The sequence below is a fragment of the Saccopteryx leptura genome, chromosome 2 (assembly GCF_036850995.1).
Source record: "Saccopteryx leptura isolate mSacLep1 chromosome 2, mSacLep1_pri_phased_curated, whole genome shotgun sequence".
Lineage (NCBI taxonomy): Eukaryota > Metazoa > Chordata > Mammalia > Chiroptera > Emballonuridae > Saccopteryx > Saccopteryx leptura.
The window spans coordinates 145,492,004-145,518,124 of NC_089504.1; the positions used below are offsets into that span (position 1 = coordinate 145,492,004).

Here is a 26,121-nt window from a genome sequence, read left to right on the forward strand (position 1 = left end):
GCCCCCTGGTGGGCATGCTGGGTGGATCCCGGTCAGGCGCATGCGGGAGTCTGTCTGACTGCCTCCCCGTTTCCAGCTTCGGAAAAATGCAAAAAAAAAAAAAAAATGTATTGCTGGATATGGTTTGCTAATATTTTGTTGAAGATTTTAGCATCTATGTTCATCAAAAATATTGGCCTACAATTTTCTTTGTTTGTAGTATCTTTATCTGGTTTTGTAATTAGGTTAATGCTGGCCTTGTTAAATGAGCTTGGAAATCTTCCTTCCTCCTGAATTTTTTAGAACAGTTTGAGGATAGGTATTATTTCTTCAAATATTTGGTAAAATTCACTTGTGAAACCATTAGAACCAGGTATTTTGTTTGCTGGGAGATTTTTCTTTTTTTATTGTTTTACTTTCATTACTTGTAATTGGTTTATTCAGATTTTCTGATTCTTCCTCATTTAGTTTTAGAAGATTGTATGTTTCTAGAAATTTATCCATTTCACCCATGTTCCTCTGCAGAACTGGGACTTAAAAAACAGACCAAGGCCGTGGGAGGGGCACTAGCCTGCAGAGGGGAGGAAGCTTCACGCCTCTCCCTAGCCCTGCACCCGCACTGCCAGAACCCCTCCTGGGAGGCTCCAGTGGGGTTATGCCAAAGGTCTCTGCTTGAAGTTGCACCCCCATTCCCCATTCCTTCCCTGAACTGAGTTGAGCAGGATAGGGGCAACGGGATTTTAGAATGTGGATCAAGGCAGCCCTCCACTGGGTGGAGGGGAGTAAGATGCGTACCTCACCTTGGCTCTGAAGCCATGCCATAGAATGGCTTTTACCTCGACTCATGTCTAAAATGGCTTCTAGGCCTTGGCCAGGTTGCTCAGTTGGTTAGTGCATCATCCTGATTCACCAAGGTTGTGGGTTCAATCCCCAGTCAGGGCACATACAACCACATACAAGAATCAATCAATGAATGCATAAATAAGTGGAACAACAAATTGTTCCACTTACAAATTGTTTCTCCCTCCCCCCATTCATTTCTCTCTAAAAATCAGTAATCTTTTTCAAAAGAGAGAAAAAAGAAAAAAAATGTATGAATAAAGAAAATATAAGTAAAGAATACAACATCTCTGCTAAAGCAAAGAATGAAATACATATGGCTTAAGGTTTCCAACTTAAAAGAAAGCCAGTCATAATCACAGAATACATAGTTAGAAAGAAAAAGATCTAAGTAATTAGGATGAAGCTAATAGATACAGAGGACTGGCAAACACATTCATCAGTTTTCATTATACTTCCACCATCTGAAATTTCTGTGCAAATTATGGTTATAAAAATTTTTTAAATTTCATAAATTTAAAATGTATAAAACAAAAATGAACAGAAATCTTGAGGCAGGGGTGATTATGTTCATTTATGACATCAAATACTTTATCAATATTAGATATTTAAGATACAAACTATATTATTTATACCATAGTATAAATATAGTATAAACTATAAGACATATACTATTTTCTATATTTGTTTCATGTAATTTACTATATTTTTAAACTATATATCTTTTTCATAGTCTGCCTCTCCTCCCCATTAAGTGAGTTTCATGTGGGCAGGAATTTTCATGTTTTCTTCACTACTGTATCTTCAATGTCGAGTGAAGTGTCTGGCACATGGTAGTCACTTTAGTAAATATTAAATACACAAATGACAATAAAATAAAAAGTAGTGAGTACAACTATCATCTGATTTGTTACTATTCTTACCTTTTAAAGTTACTTAAAACTTTGGGGTTTCAAGTACCTGATAATTGAAATTTGAGGATTCATTTGTAGTTAGGTATCTGTAGGGAATTAATTCTACAAATTCCTGGCATCTTTGCTTCTTTGAAGCTTGCAAGCATCTGGACTTCCTGATTTGCTGTATCTGTGCTACAAAGCACTGACATCTGCCCATAGCTGGCATCAGAGAGATGGGAAGTATAAGAGTCATTTGTAAGGAAATGTCATAAGATCAAGTCTCAGTCTATGGTTTTGCCTTTTAGGCATCTAGTGGCTTCTAATATCTTGGCTAACATCTTAGAACGTCATTGCACTTGCTTAATGCAGTGGGACTGGAGGCAAAGTGAAAATGTGAACTTACTTTGATAGAGCACCACAATTTTCCAGGCAAGTTATCGATAATGCATATAAAACACTCAGCATAGTGTCTGCTACACAGTTAGAGTGCAATACATTTTAGTTTTCTGTGTTATCACCATAGTTCCCATCATCTCTCTCCTTGAGTAGTCACCTAACAATTTTTTCTCACTCCCATTTTTATTCCCTTCCAATCTCTTCTTCACATCCATACCAACATGATTTCTGGTAACACAAAATCTGACCATAGTTTAAAAATCAGATAGATTCTCTTTGATGGCAGAATAAAGACCAACATGTTAATTACCTACAAGCCCTCCTAGTTTGGCCCCTACCTGCCTCTAAAGCCTCATCTCACTCTAAGCTCTCACTGGCCTCTGAGCTCTAAGCAAATTGCCATTCTTTTCATTCCTTAAATGTGTCCTATTGCCCCCATCACAGGCTCTGGGCACATACAGTTTCCTCTGCACAGAACACCCTCCCTCCTATCCCCCACTTCACTTACTGAACTCTTAACCTTTCTTTAGATCTCAGTTCAACCAATAGCTTCAATGAAGCATTTCTGACTTCCCCAAGTAGGTCAAGTTCTTTCCCCTTGACTAGCAGACAGTGTGGATGGAGGTTTTTGTAGTTGTGCAGTGCAGCAGACTTGTATCATCTGCAGGACTGAGCAGGGTCTTACCTGTAAATCATCAGGAGGACTGTTCAGTTAGGTCTATGTCCTCCCTAAATTATGAGCTCCTTGAGAACAGATGGTAAGTCTTTTTGATCATTAAATCATAGTGCTGATCTCAACAGCAAGAGTGTGTTGGATGATGGAATGTGTTATCATTGTCACTGTCCTTCTCACTGTCATCACCATTACCATTAAATTCCCAGGTAGACACCTTTCTTTATGGTCACCCCTGGAGCCCGCCTTCTCTTAAAACTAGCTCCAACTAAACTAGTGCACCTGTGATCATAGCACTTCTATGTAGAGGTGGGAAAAAGTAGGTCTACAGTTGCAATACAAATAAATAATACAATAATTAATAAATAATAATCCAAGAATAATACAAGTACTGTTTCACATACTCACAACTGTGTACCTACTTTTGCCCACCCCATAATATTATTCCACTTCCCTTGAACCTTAACACATAACCTGAACAGGTCTCACACGCATTGTAGAATTTGGCCTGGATCTCACCAACTGGAGGTCATTTCTGCTCTCTGAATCTCTTGAATACCCCATACATTATATTAACTTGTCTATTTTCAGTTTTCTCTACTTGATTTCAAATTGCTTAGAGAGAAGAGCTGGACGGCACTTATTTTGAATATGTTACAGTACCAAATACTGAGTCTTAAATATAGATGGTTGAAATATTGTTTTAACTTGTAATTTCTTTCTGATTTTACTACTTGATACAGTTCTTAAGCCCTCTCCTCTAAACCTCTACTTTACCAGTGTTATTTTCTTTGCTAACTGCCTTCAAGGAATCACACTTTCCTTTTATTAACACTGTAAACATAAGAGTTTCTAAATAGAGCATATATAATTTTAAGTACTTAAAAACAAAATATATATTTAAATATGTAGAAATGAAACACCCTACTCCTATCACAGGTATTTCAGGTGTCGGCCGGGAGAGAAAGAGAGGAACATCAAGCTGTCCTGTATGTGCGCTGACCAGGGAATTGAACTGGCATCCTGCATGCTCCAGGATGATGCTCCAACTAACCGAGCTATCTGGCCAGGGCTTTGGAAATGTTTTTAATGTAGAAAAATTGATCAAGATATAAAACTCTTGCCCTGGCTGGATAGCCTAGAGCATCATCCCTAAACAGAGATGTAGCTGGTTTGATCCCCGGTCAGGGCACATACAGGAAAAGATTGATGTTCTCGTCTCTTTCTCCCTTCCTTTCTCACTAAAATAAATAAATAAATAAATAAATAAATAAATAAATAAATAAATAAATAATTACAGCATAATCAAATGTCAAAATAACCTAGAGTTGTTTTCTCTGAACATATGTACCCTGATTTATCAATGTCGCCCCATTAAAATTAATTACAAAAATTTTAAAAAGATATAGTCTTAAAGATAAAAGAGAGTTAAGAGAAATAATATAATGCCTTACATGCAATGTGAGTACCACAGTGAAGTCATAAGAGGGTTATTCCACTTTTTTACTTATAGGCTTTGATTTGATTTTTATTCAAAATTTAGAGATGTGTGTCTGTTTTAACTAAGGTGTAACATTACACACTTCCAAAAGGAATTATAACTGATTTAAATTGGTGCCAGCAAAAACCTTGCGGGAGACAATAGGCCAAAGAGTGGGGCTTCTCCCAGGCAGAGCTTTAAGGCAGTTCAGACTCTCAGTGTAACAGCTGCTGGGTACGGCGGTGTTGATAGGTTCATGAATCTCTTTTCTGATGTTCTCTCTCTGTTCTTTGTCTCTGTGTCTGTCTGTGTCTTTCTGAATGCGTTTCTGTCTCTCCTTTAAAAATCTTTTTAAAAATCTTATGTTAATGAACAAGCACATTTAAGGCATTCTGCTTGTTAGGTACATGATCACAAGGAACTTTCAGAGTGGTAAGAGATCTATTACTAATCTAGTTCTAAAGAGTAATTTCTTAAACCATTTTCATCTGTCAATTCTGGTTTCACAATGAATGTCTTATATTCCCTTGAGTTAAGAATTTACATCAGTAAAGCCTGAAGATTTAATCTTACTGACAGCCCTGAGGACATTCAAGGGCAGTATCACCCTTGTCCTAGGAAGTTGAGGACTGAGAGTGATGGCACATACTAAAGATATTTAGATTGCAACTTTTTCTAAATGAAAATTTATTATTTCATTATTTCTGATGCTTCATTTATTATGAACCTTGGGACTTGAGATAATTGTAGACAACAATGATAATCCCCTTATGTGTTATAGACTGTGGAGTCATTCATTTTGAAGGATTCCTGAGCGTGTCACAGACTGTGTATACAGTTCAGGGTGGCATCACAGAGATGGTGAAGGGAATGGACATGGGCATATACACCAATGCCCTTGATGTCCTGAGGGGACCTGTAGTCTCAAAATATGATCAATCCTGTGCAATGCCAGAGGTGTTGCAAACCCTCTCCCAATTCGCAGTACTCATGGCAATTTGATGCTGGTGGGAGGGCACTAATGATGATGGTGATGATGATGATAGATGATATCCACATCTGTTCTAATGAACAACAGGAGCCAAAGCTGTGCTATGTGTATATGCTAGAAATGTCAGACTGCCTTTCATTTCTCAAGAATAAATGAATAATAAAATATACTTGAGACCTAGAGGTATATAATTAAAAATTACTGTAAAACAAATCTCTGGCAGGACTAATGTTGTGAGAGGACAATTGTGTATTATGTATACCTTCACTAAATATTTCCCCTCCTTTCAAGTGGTAGATCAGGTAACCTTTCAGAGACTTCTATTTAGACTTACTATGATTGAGTTGTTTGATGTTGGAAACAATAGTCTCTTGATAAAAAATTAGGGTGCTGAAATTAGTATCCTAACACACCTGTGTGAATGAGTGCAGTGATGCGGCCAAGGTGGGGACACTGTGAAGGCATTAGTGTCTGAGTGACCATGTCGCACATGTACCCTATTTATTACTGTATAAACCAATGAACTTGAGTATACGGCAGTCACTGTGAAAAGAGTCATGTAGACTTCATCATCATTCATTAGATCAGTGTGTTTTTAAAAACTTAAATTCAGTTGGCAAACCAGCACGATATATTAATTTAAAGGGACTCACTGTCACTGCTGTCAAGAGATCTATCTGGGTTCAGATACCAGCTCTACCCTTAAGTCGATGGCAGTATTGGTAAATTATTTCGTTTAAGTTTCAATATCCTTATCAAACACAAAGGTGGTAATAGCAGTACCTATAGTTCATAGTTCCATAGTTTAAATATGTGTAGCACATACTACAACTCAATAAATATTGGCAATGATGGTAAAGTTCTAGGAAGATACCTCAGTGAACAATTTCTTCAAAGTATTCTAGCTATTTTTAGCAACAGTTCTGTGAGGCCTAATGATGATTCTAGCATTTTTTTTTTCTTCATTTTTTCTGAAGCTGGAAACAGGGAGAGACAGTCAGACAGACTCCCGCATGCGCCCGACTGGGATCCACCCAGCACGCCCACCATGGGGCGACGCTCTGCCCACCAGGGGGCGATGCTCTGCCCATCCTGGGCGTCGCCATGTTGTGACCAGAGCCACTCTAGCGCCTGAGGCAGAGGCCACAGAGCCATCCCCAGCGCCCGGGCCATCTTTGCTCCAATGGAGCCTTGGCTGCGGGAGGGGAAGAGAGAGACAGAGAGGAAAGCACGGCAGAGGGGTGAAGAAGCAAATGGGCGCTTCTCCTGTGTGCCCTGGCCGGGAATCGAACCCGGGTCCTCTGCACGCTAGGCCGATGCTCTACCGCTAAGCCAACCGGCCAGGGCGCATTTTTTTTTTAATTTATATTTTTAAAAATATTTCATTCATTTATTTTTAGAGTGGGGGGGGAGGGAGGAGGGGAGGAGCAGGAAGCATCAACTCCCATATGTGCCTTGACTAAGCAAGCCCAGGGTTTCGAACCAGCGACCTCAGCATTTCAGGTTGACACTTTATCCACTGCGCCACCACAGGTCAGGCATTTCTGGGATCTTTTAGGTAAAAATAAATTCATCTGGTTACTTCTCATTCTCCTTGAAGCAGCTTCAGTTCAGTTCAGGGTCCTAATCCAATGCCCTTCAGCACTGAGTTAAAGCCCCTTGCCTCCTGGTCGGCTTTGGCACGAGGTCGTTTGCCTCTTTACTTGACCACCTAGGACCTAGGACTCTGACTTATTTCCCCAGTTTTCTAGGCTCCTTCTGACTCCTCCAGCAAAGGAGGGAGGAAGGGGGCAGGAAACATCATCATTGGTTGTAACTGTACTGATCATGCTGGGACTCTGCAGACAGTTGTGGGGCTTTTTGTGGGCTTCTTGGACACCCTCCTGCGGTGCTGCTGAGCATTCCTCCCCTGCAGCTCCCGTGATGTGGACAAAAAAAATTCTTCTGGTTGTTTATAGTTCTACCCTCACTCCCTAGTCACTGCTGGTGTCCCCACCCACACCAAAGCTTCTCTTGGGCAGAATCTAAGACAACTCCTTGTAGCCTTCTCACATGTGAGCTACATCTGACCCAGGGGAAACCATACCTTTTGGCTCAACACATTCTGTGATTGTGGCCTGTCCCCTGTACAGGGACCACCCTTGGTAAGGCTGTCAAATTAGGAAGCCAGCTAGAGTCTCCTCCTCTTCTGATTTCTCAGGTATAGATCAAATACAGCCTAATGTATCACCTAGTTCTGGGGGACACGTAGGCATCTCTGATAGCGCTTTCCCTGGGCTTAAGATTCAAGGACTGGCCCTGGCCAGTTGGCTCAGCGGTAGAGCGTCAGCCTGGCGTGCGTGGGACCCGGGTTCGATTCCCGGCCAGGGCACATAGGAGAAGCGCCCATTTGCTTCTCCACCCCCCCTCCTTCTTCTCTGTCTCTCTCTTCCCCTTCCGCAGCCAAGGCTCCATTGGAGCAAAGATGGCCCAGGCGCTGGGGATGGCTCCTTGGCCTCTGCCCCAGGCGCTAGAGTGGCTCTGGTCGCGGCAGAGCGATGCCCCAGAGGGGCAGAGCATCGCCTCCTGGTGGGCAGAGCTTCGCCCCTGGTGGGCGTGCCGGGTGGATCCCGGTCAGGCGCATGCGGGAGTCTGTCTGACTGTCTCTCCCTGTTTCCAGCTTCAGAAAAATACAAAAAAAAAAAAAAAAAGATTCAAGGACATCACTCGCTGCCCCCCAAAACCTCTCCTCTCAGTCTCTCTGACCTCAGAGGTGGGTGATCAGGTCAGGGTTGCTTTGTAAGTCTGTTTAGTGTTCTCTGACACCAGCTGGGTGACCTGCAAATCAGTTCAGTTCTGAAACGAACTGCTTGAGTTCCAAGGTCTCAGTCCCATGTGACTGCTCTGTCCCATGCCAGCCACAAGTCCTGGCTCCCCATGCTGCCTGCACTTCTGTCCAACTTGGCTACAAATTTGGGGTTTTCCACAATGCCTCTTCAGGTTCAGAAATTTATTAGAATGACACAGAACTCAGGAAAGCACTATACTTACAGTGACTTTTATTATAAGTTACAAATGGACAGCCAGATAGAGTTATACTTAGGGCGCAAGGTCTGGAGGGGTCGTGGGTGCAGAGCCCACTCTGGGCATGCCACTGACCCAACACGTCAGTATGCTCACCAACCAGGAAGACTTTCCAGCCTCCCTGCTGAGAGGTATTATCCGGGTTTTATTACATTGACATGATTGATGAACTCAATGGCCACATCATTGAACTTAATTGCTAGTTCCCTTCCCCTCCCTCAAGTTTGGAGGGCTGGGCTGTGGTTCCAATTCTCTAATCATGTGGTTGAGTTTTGGGGCAATCAGTCTCTTCCACCAGAAGCCATCTAGCTGCTCCCTCACCTTCCTTGTGAGACACTTTACTACTGTACACTCTGGTAGGGTTCAAAGGGGCTTGTATGAAAAACGAAAGGCACTCCTATCACTTAGGAAATTCCAAGGGTTTTTTTGAAGCTCTGCTTAAAACTGGGACAAAGACCAAATATACATTTTTTATAATACCAGCACCGTGGACCTTGGGCGTAATTGGTACGTATTGTCTAAGGGTCACGGCTAAAAAGTGAGACAGGAAGAATCCCACTTAACGTCCTGTGACCCAGTGAAAGTGCAACAGAGGTATTTTGACATAAATGTTCATTTATGTAGAGCAAGAAGGGCCTTTAAATTTGGGTGGGGTAACTTTAAATATTCTTGGAATGTACCAAGTTAGGTAATTGTAAGAACAAGGAAACGATGCAGATCAAAGACCTTGTTGAAAAATTGCCTCCCTGATAACTAGTGACACATTTTTTAATGTCTGCTGTAAACACCATGAAGGTCTTGCCTTTGGTGAACTACTTTGAATGGAGATCCCTGGGTACCAAAACCTTGAAAGCGATGATATATATTGAGAAAGACCTTTTTCTATTTTGAAAGGTTTGTATGCAGAAAGAATCTGTATGCTTATAAATCTTATTTGAGGATTGGGAAGGAATAAGATATCTAGTAATTTGTAAATTTTCTAAAATGTATTAAGGAACTAAAATGCTTTGAATTAGAAAAACACCTTGGGATCAAATTGAGATTTCTTGAAAGACCTGCTCTTTTTCATAACCTGGAAATCGATTTTCTTACAAATGTCCCCAAATATATGAACAATCAGGTTTAAAATTCAACTAAACTGTGTCAAAGTGTTGGTTATAATATAATTGTGAAAGCTGCATGGAAAGGTTATCTTAAAAAACATATGGCGTATTTCAAAAAATATGTTTATAAATAAAATTAGAAAACTTTGGAATTCTATGCAAAATATATTTTAAATATTAGAAGTACCTTGTCATTTGAGCACAATTTTTCTTTAGCTTTTAGGCTTATGAGTTAGGTTGTAAAATGAATGATATATATTTTTTATAGCTGGCAATGGGATTGTTGGCATAGACTTACCCTATTCAACCCCCTCCCACCCAAAAAAAGAAAAAAGAATGTCCATGCTCCAAATACCAGCATAATATGCGGACAAGCCATGGCCATAAGTCGCTAACCCTACTCGGACCTTTATCAGAGAGCTACATGCATGTTACTCTATTTATTTGTAATAAGTAGACAGTTGGGTGATTCAAATCCAAACTGATAACATAGAAAACAGCTTAGAATGAGGAAAGTATAAATCTGTGATGCAAACAAATTTTATTTCTATTTTAAAAAACTCTGTATAGTTAGCAGGGAACATTCTCTTAAAGTAAAGTAGAGACAGAACATTTAAATTAGACAAAACTTTGTAGTAAGTAAAATTTTTGTCTATTTCTACTGATTATTTTTATTTAGGATATTTTTCTTGAAAATGAATATACACGTTGGTGAAGCATAAGCATTTAGCTTTGGGGACCAGTTATCCAGCCATGGTCATGCTGTTATTCTTCATGTACGTCCCCTACCACACACCTAAAATCACTCTCATTGTAACCAAAATAATACCAAATCAGCAGAGAAGACTTTAAAACTATGGATACTCAAAAATTAACCTTAGGAAAGAAAACACTAGCGAACCAGAGCATGGGCTTGGAACCCAGGACCCTAGAGTTCAAATCCCGGCCTGAGCGCCGACCGGCGCCACGACGCCAGGCAGGTTTGCTTCCCTCCCTGTGCCTCGGGTTTCCGCGTTTGTAAAGTGGTGACAGTAATAATAGCCACTTTCTGATAGAGTTAATATAAATATTAAATTAGTCAATACTTGTAAAGTGCTCAAAACAGTTTCTGAAACGTACTGAGTGTGATATAAATGTCCTTTAAATAAGAAACACACACTTCCTCTTTAGGCAAGAGTTTTATCCTACTGTACCTCTGTTCCTGTTCTTTCACTTAATATGTTATAATTATTTTCCATGTCTTAAATATATTACGTAATTCAATTATTAAAAGCCTAGAGCAACGTATTATTTGTTTATAGCAAAATCATAATGATATAAGTTTATTATACTTTAAGCTTATTTCCAGGTTTCAGGGTGTTTTTTTTGAAACAAAATCATAATATGATTCTTTTATCTAAATTCACAACAGTCATGATTTTAGGTTAAAAAGTGTGAAGTGGAATTATATGTCTGTATATACATTGGTAAGCATTTTAAAAATAAATTGACAAATTGATTTTTCTAATGTCCCAGTAATTTTCTTTCACGGGTCAGTGAATGGGGAGATTGCCTCCCTTTTTCAAACCTCTCTTTTCAAAGCAGTTGTATATGCCATGTTGAGAAAGATGCTCCAAAGACTTTCTCATCAGCTGAATGAACATTATAGCTTATTTTAATCTCTTTTCTAGAGGTTAAGTGTTTTAGAGTCTCATACTTACTCAAACAGAGAGTTGGAAGGAATTTTATAATGTTAATAGCAGTTGTGGGTGTTAGAATAGAGCTTTGAAAAAATGTGTGGCAACTTTAGCAGATGGCTGGGACTTGAGCTTGACTTTCTTTTTTGTATTTTAACATAAATTATACTTAAAGAGCATCTGTGGAAAAGTGGGTAACATAGGGAGGAAAATGAACAATGGGTTTTCCATTCAGCCTGTTAACAATAAGCACAAATAACATTAGGTGCCAAATGCTGTGCTAAGTGGTGTATATTTGTGTATTTTAAATCTATCTATCTATCTATGCACAGGTATATGATATGTAACATCTATATGTGATACAATACCTTTATAGACAGGCTATATTACTATCCCAATTTTACAGATAAAGAAACTGAGGCATAGAGAGCTTTGTAACTTGCCCATTTTCATAGTTGTGCTTGATCCTTGAATTAAACCCAGGCAGTCTGGCTTTTGAATCTGTGCTCAACACATATTGTCTTTCTAAATTCTTTTATCCAGGAATCAATGAGAAAAAGCAAACCACATACAGTGTGTCCGTAAAGTGATGGTGCACTTTTGACCGGTCACAGGAAAGCAACAAAAGACGATAGAAATGTGAAATCTGCACCAAATAAAAGGAAAACTCTCCCAGTTTCATACCTATTCAGAGCAGTTCGATGTAGGCTCACACACAGATTTTTTAGGGCTCCTTAGGTAGCTATCCCATATAGCCTCTACAGACTCGCCACTGACTGATGGCCTACCAGTACCAGAACGGAGTTTCTCCACCAAACTGCTGGTTTCCTTCAACTGCTTATCCCACCGAGTAATGTTATTCCTATGTGGTGGTGCTTCATTATAAACGCGCCGATATTCACGTTGCACTTTGGTCACGGATTTGAATTTAGTGAGCCACAGAACACACTGAACTTTCCTCTGTACCGCCCACATCTCGACTGGCATGGCTGTGGGCTGCTCCGCTGTATACACGGTGTTACATCATCATCTGTGCATGCACACATGCTGCCACATCATACTACAGAAACTGGGAGGGTTTTCCTTTTATTTGGTGCAGATTTCACATTTCTGTTGTCTTTTGTTGCTTTCCTGTGACCGGTCAAAAGTGCACCATGACGTTATGGACACACTGTATTTTTGCTAGGGGTGAATTTCCTTCAGAATGTGGAGATATAAAATGTAGCCTGCAACATCATTTCAAGAATTGAGAAATAGCAGCCTCATTTAAGACATGTGAAGGCATAATGAGCCAAGTGTGAAGTAAGACTTGGGTTCCACGTAAGGCTGGCACAGGCCGCCGTGCAGAGCAGATGTGAGCGGGCACCAATTCGCAGGGTGGAGAAGTGGAAGCTGCAGCTCAGATCAGAGCAGATCGGCTGTCCGGGACTTACCCTTGACTCTGGGAGAAAGCCCGAAAGCTCAACCCTATTTGTGTCTGCGATTTTTTTTTTGAAGGAAATTACTTTAAATGATAGCTGTCCTTCATTAACATAGCTTAAAAAGTTATATTTTACATTGGAGAGTTTAATCTAAGATGACTGTTTTCTGAACTCTAGCTTGCATTAGAAAAGTAAGCTGTACAGCTAAATTTTCATGTTGTTGAGAGTGTCTTCTGAATTATTCATTCATTCAACAAAACGTTTCTTGGTCACCTACTATGTGCCAGTTGTGATCCTCCTAAATTCTGGGCAGTCACACTTAAATAAAACAGATTTATGTCCTACTCTAAAGGAACTTCGGAGGCCAATACCATATAAATAAGCAAGATGGAGACAGACTGGGGAAAAGTGCTGTGGGGAGAGTACAGGAAATATCAAAACTGCAAGTGGATACGATAGAGCTCTAAAGAGAGGAAAAGTTTTCCCCCTTCAGCATAGAGTGAAATCATGTCACAGGGGTCCTGAGAGAAAATGGCCATAAAAATATCACTGCTATGATTGTTTCGGATAAGATGATAAGAAAGAAACATACGGCCAGTTGATAGATTAGAAAACTGCTCTAAAAAATATGCCACTTGCAACTGAAATTATTGAGCCAACCCAAACAACACTGTTTGAATATCTCAAAATCCAGGTTTTGGCCCTAATTCTGCCCTCGATGAGATACGTGATGGTGGGGAAAACCATGTACCTCTCTGTTCCTCAGTGTCCTTATCTAGAAATAGAAACACAAAATATATGTCAGGACCAAATTGCATAACAAAGCCTGTATGAAGCTGACTGGTTTTGTATTAAACGGTGTCTGTGTTTTAAGGAACGGTGACTGGATCTGGTCTCCCTAATGCCTATTCAGGCTTCAGTTCACAGTGTCAGGATTGCTCCCGTTTTCCAATTTTATTTTACCAAGGTTATTCTATACAATAGTAAACTGTTACTGAAACATTTCTTTCATTCCAATTATGTTGATGAGAAGCCATTTGGGAGCAGCTGTGTTTCATTATTTATTATTCAATATTAAATTTGGAGAAAACCAACAACATAGAGATGTAGGAAATAAAGATGCTATTTTCTGGAATAATCATCATACTTGTTATTGACATCAGATACTAGGCAATTTAACTTACTCAAAATAATATATTTGCTTAGAATCTCAGCAGCCTCTAGTCACAAGTGAAAGCTCACTTATTCAACAAGAGATAGTCAAATCAGTATGACAAAATCTGAAGCCTATACTTTCTGGCTGAATGCGATCTTCCGTTATCACAGTGGAGAGCTACGGTATTTCACCAGGTGTTACCCAGGACGGCATTGATAGGTGATATTACCTGGATCGGTTTTTCTCTGCTGTGAATACAAATGTAATTGTTTCCTCAGGTTTTTGTATTTTCCTGCAGTATCACTTTAAAAATGAACGAAACACTACATCTTATTTTCATCATACTTTAACGTATTAAACTGTTAACAAATTCATATACTGAAAGAAAAAAAGTTGTCATGGTGATTAAAAAAAATACCCACATAGATAACATTCATTCTGGAAGTGTTCCTTCTTAGAGAGGAAACTGGTTTCTTTAATGTACATATAATTATTGCAGTTAACTGCATTGTGGGTATGAAGCAAGTGTAATCTGAGCTCTGTAGCCTCGAGGATTCTGCTGTTAAACCTTCCCTTCATCTTTTTTTAAATTTTATTTTTTTTATTAATTTTAATGGGGTGACATTGATAAATCAGGGTACATATGTTCAGAGAAAACATCTCCAGATTATTTTGACATTTGATTATGTTGCATACCCCTCACCCAAAGTCAAATTGTCTTTTGTCACCTTCTATCTGGTTTTCTTTGTGCCCCTCCCCTCCTCCCACTCCCTCCTTCTCCTTCCCCCTCCCCACCACAGTCCTTCAGCTTATTTTGTTCACAGTATTGCCAAAGTGTTTTAAACATTCTTCCCTGTAAACTTCACAGACCAGAGAAATCAACTATATGAACCAAAGAGGGAAAGCATATATTTTAGTTTATTTAAAGGATCTGCAATTTAGAAATAAATATGAAGACTGGGTAAATTTATAAGAAAATAGCTATTGGCACCCATCTTGTCAATTTATCAAAAATCAATTTAAAATAAAGAGAAAGTGTGTAAATAAATAACTGTGAAAAGAACAATGTATAGCCTTTTATTTCTTTTCTTTCAGAGTCCCATTGTTTTAAGGCGAGGAGCTTAGCTTTTGAGACATTCCAACATTGGTGCTAGGAAATGTATTGCAGTGGTGGAAAAATAAACTTACTTTTTCTTTTTGAGGCGGTCCTTATTATTTTTAAAAAAGTATAAGTGGGTTATGGTACCCATTTTGTGAGTCATTTACAAAAGTTTGCACCATTACCTCTTGTCACATTGCAGAAATAAGGCATAATTTTCATTTCGTCAGCAAGTCACTCTGTGACAGGTAAGTCCTACCCAAAGTACACAGCAGCATTCTTTGATGGATCGCAGGTCCCACACAAGAACTTGCAGTGTGCTCATTAAAATCACAGCAACAGGAAAAGCAGAATAAATTGCCACCAAATATTTGACTATGACATTTATATGTGTTTCTTCTTGACATGCCTATGGGCATGTCACTGTAAATTGTCCATGAGGATTGCAGTGACAGCTTTATGGACTAAAGTTAGAGATCCAGCCTCTTGCTTAGCTAAATGGTGAAAAACACAGTGAAATAGCTTACATGTAACTATAATTCTGTGATGACACATTGTCCGCATAGACTATCCCAAGTACTTTGGAAATTCGAAATGATGAATGAGAACGTATCACCCAATGGGTTCCAGATGTGACAAATATGAAAGCTCCTAGCCCTAGAACCATTACACAGGCAACGATAGTATCTACCCCTCAGGAATATTGTGAGGGTGAGCAAAAGCTCCTAACCCAGTGATGAGGATATGTGAGAATCTTTACAGATATTTAAAATTCCCTTTTGTTTTAGCATTGCCCCTTTTTCCTCTACTGGGTATTTTAAGAGATGCGGGAGGCACAGAAACATAGAAGAAAGGTTATGGCTGTATATATCAAAGCTACAGTGTTGGTGGTTTTCAAAGTGAGACAGAGAGGCAAAGAGATAGAGACTGAGAGACAGAAAGGCACACACACACACACACACACACACACACACACACACACACACACACACACACACCGAGAAAGGAGGGGGCAGAGGAGGAGGTAAGAGGAGGAAGAAGGAGGAAGTTAAAGGTCTTAGCTTTTAACTGACTTTGGCATATACTCCCATTTGGCAGATTGGAGGAAGCAAAACTGGTAAAAGACAGAGTAAAAGGATGGTCACTGAAGAAATAGGAGAGAACAGCAGAAAAGATTGTCATTTTTGTTGGGGGAAGATTGACTCTTATTCATCTCCTACTAGATTCAGTTACTCTATGGTGGCTTTACAGGTTTTAATTCACTTCATTTTTCTATCAGCCTAATACAGTACTATCACTAAGTTCCAGAACAGAAAAGGAGGCATTGGTTATCAAATTAGGCTGTGTAATTTTTAATTGACAAAGTTGGATTTGAACCAAGGATTATCTGACTTCAAGCTCTGCTTTTGTGATTACCTCCCCAAGGCTGGAGAGTTCAAAGAGGAAGGTTTAAAGTGGTTCTGAGAAGATACACAAAAGAAAAAAATTAGACAAATCCATTGACTTCGGTAGATTTTTGGTGAAGTTCAAGACAGGAGTTTCAATTGAAAAGTTGAAAAGATTCCTTGCTGGGAATGAAGGAAGAGTTCATGGTTAGGAATCAGAGGCAGGAGGCATGTGTCTCTGGGGAAACTGGACAGTGTCAGAGAGAAATATGAGGGGAGACCTGTAGTGTCTGGGGTCACGGGAGGTCTTTTGGGTAGCTTCGCAGCATGGGAAGAACATGCTCTTTTTAGGATAAGATGTGTAGGAGGAAGCTCTGTAGCTTGGCTGGGCTGCGTTTTATGTTGAAGCAAAAAAATTAACTCTTGACGACACAAGAGTGAGAAAGGGGAAGGGTTGGTCTAGCACTGTCGTGAACCAGCGTGACAAATAAGTTTTCAGGTCTCAGGTGGGAACGGTTGAGGATTAGAAAGTAAACATGGAAAAGAAAAAGGATGGGATTGGGAGGACCCACTGCCAAGCTGATAGCTTGCATAAGTGAGTCTTCACCCCCAAAATGCTTTATTTATAGGGCTGAGAGAAAAGCCATTAGCAAATCGAAGAGATTTCTGATACAAAGTCACATTTCTGAGGCAAACCAAGAAGTCTCCCCAGTGCAGAAAACTCCCACCAAGCATCACATCTTAACTTCACAAAACTAAGGGTAAAGGGAAAACTGTCTCCAGTCTCTTCAAGAGACGTGGGGGATAGGATGAGTAGAAACCATCACAGCTAACTTGGAGGTGCGGGGAAAGGCATGTAAATTGCCTGTACCAACTTCAACAATCAGTCAGAGGTTGTGGGGAAGAGTTTAGCCTTTAGCAATTTAGTCAGGCAAGTGAGGTGGGGGGATAGGCAGCAAGGACCTGTCAGATTATTGCCAGTCCCCCACACCTCTTTGTCCCTCACAAATCTAAACTGTAAGGACCCTGTCAGCTTGCAGTCTCCCACATAGCACTTTCCAGTGAGAGGATTGTACAGCAAGATACAGTGGCCGAGGTTCAAGGAGAGCGACTGAGGAGGAGATGTGTGTAATAGAAATATTTCTGAGTGAAACACCTCTGCTTTCTGTGACATGACGCTCCCTGTTATCTTACAAAATCCAAGATGTACTTGGTATGGTTTTTTTTTCTTGCAAGATTGATGTTGGTAAAGTACTGGTCATCTCGTAAGAAAGCGGGCCCATCTTCAAGGACGTTTAATTTCTCACAGCTGTTTTAGATTGCTTTATGCTTAAAGTAGTTGAGTTGGTACATTTACGGGGGGTGGGGAGCAGAAGAGAGCAATAGACTGGAGGTATAGAAATGAGATTTGATGGACTCAAAAAAATAGGTTATGTTATGAACAGGAAGAGTTACTCATCTTTTCCTCAGAAGCAGAAGAAAAGGGAGAAGCTTGAGAAAGACAGAGAGATATTTTAAAGTGAAGTGGTGATTGTGTGAGAGAATTTTGAGAGAGACACTCAGGTGACAGATTATGCCAAGGGAAGCTCACCATCGTATTTTATCAGCGGGAACAGGGTCACTTTCTGGGATGAGGATGCAGGGTTGAACAGAGGGCCAGAGGAAGACAAATTTGGCCCATCTGATTGAATGAATGAATAAAATGATTTTCAAGCAGCATAGAAAAGTAGTTTAAATGTCATTATGTTAGTTTAGACATTTTTCTGGTGATGTTGCCATTTGGAGTAGAAGTGAATCAAGTCTAAGGATATATTTCAGTAGAAAGGACTGCATACTATGCCTGAAATGATGTCAGGAGGTTGCTGCCAATTTTGAAATAGGTGGTTAGGTATATGTCAGTTTTCTTTTAAAAAAAAAAGTCTAACTAAACTTATATGTCTTAGGGCATCAAATTAAAATATGTGTATAGGTGTCGATATCATCTTCATTTTTATTACATCTCTCTATATATACCATATTTCCCCACGTATAGGACTCACCCTTTTCCGAAAAATTTGGAGTCTAAAAACTGGGTGGGTCTTATACAGTGGTTGTAGATTTTTTTTTACTTGCATTTCCCACTTTTTTGCACTTGTTTTTGCACTCATTGTTGAAGACAGTGATTCGTCATCAGACACAGATGAAGACAAGCTAATGGATGGGAGTTTTGACAGTGATGAGGAGTTGTATGAATTTTATGATGAATAAAACTTGAGTTCAATAACTTTATGTAATACACTGTTTTTCAAATTTTGGGCCTCTAGGTGCGTCTTATACATGGTGAAATACGGTATATTTTTTGAATTCAGACTGTACTGTTGGAACTATTTATTTATTTATTTATTTTTGAGATACTTGAAATACAACTTTATTCTGATTCTAAACGAAAGGAATGGGAATGACATTAACAAACAAGGTTTGACCATGGAATATTGTGATGCTACTGCAGCAGTCTTATGGTTGAAACTCAATAAGGAAACAACTGTGCTCCAAACAACTAAATATGCAGGTCCAGAAAACGAAGGTATTTTTTAACTGCCACATTCACTCTGAAGCCCACTCATCTCTCAGCATCTCAAGATCAAGCACAGGTTCTGCTTAGCTAGATAATAAAGTGGCAAACACGCTGCACCACTGACATCACAGGACAGTTGCCTATAAAACTAGACTTCTGACGCTGGGCTCCAGCTTCCCTGCTCACAGGTCGTCGTCCTCGTCCGGGAGAGCGGTGGTCTGAGCAACCTCCAGATAGTGCTCGTACTGCGCTGCCGAGGCTGGGTCCATGACAACCTCTGGGGGGGCGAGGGCAGGCATGGCGACAAACTCCAAGTTAGGGTCTCCGATTAGTTTTCTAGAAAGCCAGAGGAAGGGCTTTTCAAAGTTGTAGTTACTTTTGGCAGAAATGTCATAGTACTGAAGATTCTTCTTTCGGTGGAAAATGATTGATTTGGCCTTAACTTTCCTGTCCTTAATGTCCACTTTGTTGCCACACAACACGATGGGGATGTTTTCACACACTCGCACCAGATCTCTATGCCAGTTAGGCACATTCTTGTAAGTAATTCTTGAAGTTACATCAAACGTTATAGTGGCACACTGGGCTTGGATGTAGTAGCCGCCCCTCAGCCCGCCGAACTTCTCCTGGCCTGCCGTGTCCCACGCGTTGAACTTGGCGGGCCCTCTGTTGGTGTGGAACACGAGGGGATGGACCTCCACGCCCAGAGTGGCGGCATACTTCTTGAACTCCCCAGACAGGTGGTGTTTCACGAAGGTCGTCTTCCCGGTCCCACCATCACCCACCAAAACGAGTTTGAACTGGACCTGGGAGAACTATTTAAATGTGGTTAGTCCTCCATTAAGTAGTTCAGTGTTTTGCTCATGATAGGCTGTATTAGATATGTTTCATAGCGTTTCTCTACCCTTTGTCTCCTGGAAGAGAAACTTCCATGTTTAAAGTCTGTCCCCACTGAAGGTGTAGACCTGGGAGCCAGGGTTTTAGCCAAGTGGTCCTAGTCAGTCCTAGACCACAGCCGATTGGAATGTGAGAGTCCCTGACCTAGGACAGCTAAGTCATAGTTAGTGACTTATAATCCATGGCCTGGCAATAAAGGATGAGCTAAACTAATACGATTCTCCCTCTGGGGAATTTTATTCGATAAATGCTAAGACAAGGAACTGAAAGTGGTCCCTGAAATGAAAAGGATGTCCTGAAGTCTACCTGTAGCCATAATGATGGAAAAGTCATGGTTGCAGGTCCAATTTCTAAAAGGACCTAAAGATATAATCATAAAAATATCATTTGAACCATTTGTCTTTAAAGAGCATGAACTCTCGGTTCATGGAGAAGATGATGTAGTGCACCTGCTGTAGGAGCCACATGGTGTATTCTCAGTGGAGCAGTCGGAACATTTAGCTGAGACTGGAAACAGCACCAGCCCCCCTTCTGCCGAAAGTGGCTGCTCAGAGCACTCGTAAAGAGACACTGAGACTGAAATCCTGTCGCCACGAATCCTTTACCATCTTTTTAAAAAAACATTTGGAATGTATATTAGCATTCTTCAACACAGAGTTATTTCTATTTTGAAGCAAGAAGTATTTAGGATTCTGAAAGAATGCTGCAGAGCTATTAAACCCCTGATTGACAGTTGGTATTCGCTGCGTAACCTTGAATCTTTTATTAGCAATGCCAGTTGCCTTTTCAGAATAAAGTCTTACTGCTCAGAGTAACCTCCAGTATGCTTACCAGGTGGCAAAGTTTCTGTGTGGTTTAATAGGATGCAGTTTTGTCAATCCTGGTTTTGTTTCTTTGCTCTATACATTGTCCTTACTCCATTTCTTCCTTAGAAGATGTAATAAGCCAATTAACATTATGTCGTTTTCTGATGTAATAAAGGATGCCTGGCTCTGAGGGAGAGGAGTGGCTAAAGGGGCTTGCTAGGTGCAGCCAACAGAGGCTGTAAATTTATTGGCTTGCTCCTATTAAACATGGCATTAATCAGATGGAAGGAGGGAAATTTAAAACGATTTCTCAGAAAAAAACTCTTCTTGTTTTAGGGAGGTTATAAACATGTTTGTATGCCCAGGAGAATTTGCAGGTTTCTTGGAGGTCTCCTCAAAGGGATTACTGAGAAGCAATTCTGGAGAAAGAACTATGGCTTTCTGGGTCAAAAAAGAAAACCACAGAGTGCAAGGTGATCCTCTAAAAAGAGAGATGATGGCAAACTTCTGGAGTCAAGCCAAAATTAAGTGGGTCGCAGAGGAGAAGGTTTCTCTTTTAAGCCATCAGAACAATGAATCAGTTGATGTTATTTCGATTTTGTTTTCAAAGAGCTGAAAGAGTATCAGCTAGATATGGATGCTTATTTTTAGTTAAACTTTAGCTATTTGCATAATATATGTTTTTAATTAAAAAACAGTTTGGAAACTTATGGTAATTTATTATTTCAGTAACCTTCAGGGCTTGCTATTTCGACTAAAAACAAACCCATGATTCTGCCAACAGGTGCTAAAGTTATTTAAATTGCAGAGGTAGTTTATCAAGTGGCTCTTTGAAGAAGGAGTGTGCATGTTTTGTCAGTGTGCTGAGGAAGACTTCTTTGAAATGTTTGGCAGTTTCCGCAGTACAGTGACTCTGGTGATAAAGTGCCTTGTCCAGGGCACTTTTTATAAGCATTTTCTCTCCTGAAGGGTATGATTACAATGTGATATGTAAAACTACTGTTTCTTTCTTTGGCTTTGAGTAGTATGAAGCTTATGCTTAATTTAGTGCTCATTACACTAGTCCTTTCAGTTTACTTTTAATAAGATGACCTGAAAAGATACAGTTAATATGTAAGAATAATAGGAAACTATAAACTCCATGAAGAGGTTTAGGTTATAATAAGCACTATCCTCAGTGCCAAGAACAGCTCCTGGATCATTAGATTTCTATCAACAGTTGTTAAAAAATTGGGTGGTTTATAGATAAATATATATGTGATTGTAAGATTACATATTATTTTTAATTTGGAAAAAATAAATACCCATCAAATTACGATTTTGTGTGTGTGTGTGTGACAGAGATAGAGAGAGAGGGACAAATAGGGACAGAGAGACAGGAAGGGAGAGAGATGAGAAGCAACAATTTTTTGTTGCGGCACCTTAGTTGTTCATTGATTGCTTTCTCATAAATGCCTTGACCGAGGGGTTCCAGCTGAGCGAGTAATCCCTTGCTCAAGCCAGAGACCTTGGGCTCAAGCTGGTGAGCTTTGCTCAAACCAGATGAGCCCATGCTCAAGCCAGTGAGTTTCCTGCTGACTTAGTGACTAAATAAGCTATAAATTTTGAGTTACCTGTGTCACCTGTTCTATTCTGAAGCCATTGCTTAATCGAAGACAACCTCAGGCCTCACAGAATGTGGACATTATTTCGTGCAGGTACTTAGTAGAGTGGTGTGGGCGTCGAGCAGTGATGGCAGCTGGTTGTCACAGCTAATTATTTTTCTTGACTTCTACCAAAGAGTTTGAGTCCACCCTACGGGCTTGGAATAAGTAGAAAGGGGAATCATCATTAAAGTCTTTAATCTTTATGACTTTTTGTTTATTTATATAACAGTTGACTCTGCGTGTGGCTTGTTTTATAAAGTACCTCAAATCCATTTTAGAATTTTCATAGCATAAATAATTTAAAAATATATTTACAGTTGGGAAAAGAATTGTATCAGTTTTTTTGAGTGAAATATATTTTGTGGGAAATACGAGGGGGTCTATATTAATTTTAAAAGATACAGGTAAGTGAAGCAGTGCTGGGCAGGGTTAGCAGTTTGGTATCGGGTGAAAGGAAGCCCTCACTGCAGGGTAGCAAGCCAGCGAAGCCCTGGCAGAAGAAGGGGCAGAGATGTAGGGGAGGAGTCTTCTGGGCTGAGGAAACTAAAGAACAAAAAGGCTTGAGGCAGGAGTATGACTGGTGTGTTGTCAAGACTAAGGAGGGGACCAAATCAGGGGGAAATGGCAGGAGATGAAGTCAGAGAATTCACAAGGGGCAGACTGTGGAGGGCTATTTTGGGCCTCTGGAGAACTGCCTGTATCCTGATTGAGGTAGGGACTCATTGGGGTGTTTTGAAGCAAAGGAGCATTGTAATCTGACTTGAGTTTTAGAAAGGATCATTCTAGTTTCTTTCATTGTTACAGTTAAGAATACATTTGGTTACAAGTAACAGAATACCTGACTAATGATGGTTTAAATCAATAGGGGATTATTTTTCTTTCTTTCTTTCTTTTTTTTTGGTGCAAGAGATTTTTGGAATTGGTGCAATGTTTCCATGAGGCCTCCATAGACCCAGGCTTTTATTTTGTCTTTCTTTTCTACCATCCTCCACATCCTTGCTTTCCTCTTTGTGCTCTTTGATTCATGGTTATAGTATGGCTGCTTCAGCTTCAGACATCACATCTTTGTTCAAGGCAGAGAGAAGGAAGGGAAGGCAACGCTAGCCATCTCTACTTGGAAGCTTTACCACTGTGTAACGGGCTGTTTTTATCTGTAAGAAAGGATGAGAGAGAAACTACTTGCTTTCTTAGCTCTCCAGCAGAGGAAGGAAGAGGAGTTGGGGATAGGTGCTGTGTCAGTCATCCTGTAGTATCTGACAGCCATGGTCTCCTCTATCTGTGTTGTTATCACTTTACCAACCAAGCTCTTTCATGTACACCTCCCCCTCCCCCAATTCATCCTGTAGTGATCCTTGGGGAGAAGCGAGAAAGGGAAGGTAAGCTCCATTTTAGGGATAAGAAAGACAAGGCCCAGAGGGGAAGTGACACCTCACAGGTATTTTAATGACCGAACAGAGGCCAGAACAGATGCCACTGACTCTCATTCATTATTCCTGGCACCTAACTTTAGAATCATGAAAAGTCTGGATTCTGGCCCCAGCAGATGCTTTACCTCTTGCTGCCAGCCTCTGCTCTCTCTGAGGGCTTGGAGACTGCGGTTACTTGCGGCGTTTTTCTGGTTACCGAAGACCCGAGCTCCTCTGGGCAGTGCGGAAAGCCAAAGAGTAAGGGAAAGCATTATGCTAGGGAGGCGAGAGGCAGAGGTGTCCTGGCCTGTGACACAATAGAAGAGTTCCTGAAAATTCATGAACAAAATGGTTTTTTGCAGAAACATTAAAAATGTACCAGAAAAGCTCTCTCTGTAAAGAAAGTATATGTTTTTTTTTTTAATTTTGTGAATTGCATAATGATTTTAAAAGATAACAATTGCCCTTTGTCTTTTGACTAAATTTGTGGTTTTCTATGTAAGATTCACTTAAAGCTGGCTTTCCTAGTAGTTGTGAGAGGCAGAAAAGCTGAGCTTCACACCAGATGGGCAGTTTTTTCTCTGGTCTCAGAGTGGATGCAGGTTCAAGAGGCTCGTGCGGCTGCTCAGATCCATCTTCTGGCCAGGTGTGCGCTCACCCTTCCCTTTCACAAGACTTGATTGTGTTTTAGCCAAGAGACCAGGGGGCCGAAATAATTAATGACCAGGCTCTGTCTTGGCTATGAAAAGATACAGTGAGGCCCCAAGTTTAGGCATAAAGAATAAAAATGTAAAAAATTACAATGAATGGGTATTTTAATCTATTTATGATACTGGGAGCATAAACTATATTTATGGGTGTGAGATGTTACTATTTTTATTACTATTTCTGTTTTATAGATAAAGAAACAAATTTAGAGGTAAATTACCTGAAGTTCAGCCAATAAGCAATCTAAAATTGGGATTTGGATCCAAGCGTGTTCTACTTACCCAGATACGCACATCTTTCTGGAGTGTCCTGGACAATCTAAGAAAACTCTGAGGAAAAATTAAGAAACGTGATAAGTTTTAGGGTCTCAGGGACCAAATTCTGAAATAGGTAATACTAGAGGTGTTCTATTAATGGGGTTTGTTATGGCCTGGATCAAGGTCAGTGTGAGTGGTTCTCAAATTTCTCATGCTTAAGAATCATTTAAGGAGTCTCTTTTGAAATGTGAAGTCCTGGGCTCCCACCCAGAGATTCTGGTTATGTAGGGGTGGGGCAGAGTCTGAAAATCCCATTTTAGTAAGTATTCAGACAACTTTGATGCTGGTTTTCTGCAAATGACATTACAAGAAATATTGCTCAACATTGAAATTCAATGGTCAGAACCGCACCGGGCATTGAGGAGGCTTCCACATCAAGGAGTGGGTAGAAAACAGATTGATGCACTGCTTGCGAATGAAGACAGACAGGTTTTCTTCAGTGGAGATTTCCCCCGTTTGTTCCAATTTGGCATTGAGAACTTAAAGAAGATATAGCTGCAGCTTCTTTTCTAGGTAATACAGAAAAAAAAACAACAACACAAAATGGGAAATGTACAGCATGCTTTATTTTATTTCCCCCCTTTCGATTCTGTAATGTTTTATTTCCTTCACACAACCAGGCACGCTAGAAGAGATTCTCAGAGGATGCTAAAAATACTGCTGCTGTCACTACAGACTTTCCATCCCCACTGCTTCTTTCTTTCAAAATCTTTGGTACAAAAGGTGACTTTTGTTTTTTGCCTTTTTTTAACAAGAATTACAGTCCTGGGTTCTGAGTTATTACTTTTTTTGATCAAAACTCTTAGGATTTATTCTCTTAACAGCTTTCCTCTGACACATCAGTGTTAGCTATAGTCATGTTGTACATTACATCCCTAGTACTTTTTAATCTTATAACTGGAAGTTTGTACCTTGTGGTTATCTGACCATCTTCCTCCCATTTGCCCTCACTTCATCCTCCACCCTTCACCTCCAGAAACCACAAGTCTGATCTCCTAATCACTTTTTTTAATGAGTTTGGTTTTTTGTTTTAGATTTCCTATGTAGGAGATATCATACATTGTTTGTCTTTCTCTGATTTATTTCACTTAGCAAAATGTCTTCAAGATCCATTTTAATTGTTTCAAATGATAGGATTTTATGGTTAAAAAGATTCTGTGGGGTGTGTGTGTATATATATCCATTTATTCATTATCCATTTATTCATTGATAGATACTGAGGTTGTTTTCATATCTCATTTATTGTAAATAATTCTCCTTTGAATGTGGGGGTGCAGACATCTTTTCAAGTTAGTTTTTTCATTTATTTAGATAAATTCCCAGAAGTGGGATGGCTGGCTCACATGGTAGTTTTATTTTTAATATTTTGAGGACCCTCCATACTGTTTTCATAGAGGCTGTACTAATATCCAATCCCACCAGCTGTGCACAAGAATTCCCTTTACTCCACATCTACACTCGTCTTTGCTACTGTCCTTTGATGAGGGCCCTTCTAGCAGGAGGAAGGTGATACCCACTGTGGTTTTAGTTCGCATTTCTCTAGTAACTAGTGATGTTGAGCATCTTCTCATATACCTGTTGGCCTTTTGTATATTTTCTTTGAAGAAATTGTCTATTCAGGTCCTTTGG

The 26,121-nt window shown here is 40.0% G+C and overlaps 2 protein-coding genes across 6 annotated transcripts in view; one reads left to right on the forward strand and one right to left on the reverse strand.

Moving 5' to 3' along the window:
* Nucleotides 1–26,121, forward strand: part of TMEM117 (transmembrane protein 117) — a 512,620-nt gene that overhangs the window by 187,799 nt on the left and 298,700 nt on the right. The window lies entirely within an intron of this gene.
* Nucleotides 18,550–26,027, reverse strand: LOC136393916 (GTP-binding nuclear protein Ran-like). The gene is made up of 4 exons (XM_066366518.1): nt 25,938–26,027; nt 24,457–24,504; nt 23,614–23,796; nt 18,550–19,527 (listed from the first exon to the last, which is right to left on the reverse strand). Exons 1-4 carry the CDS (start codon nt 26,025–26,027, stop codon nt 18,895–18,897), a joined length of 954 nt encoding a protein of 317 aa, XP_066222615.1. The 3' UTR covers nt 18,550–18,894.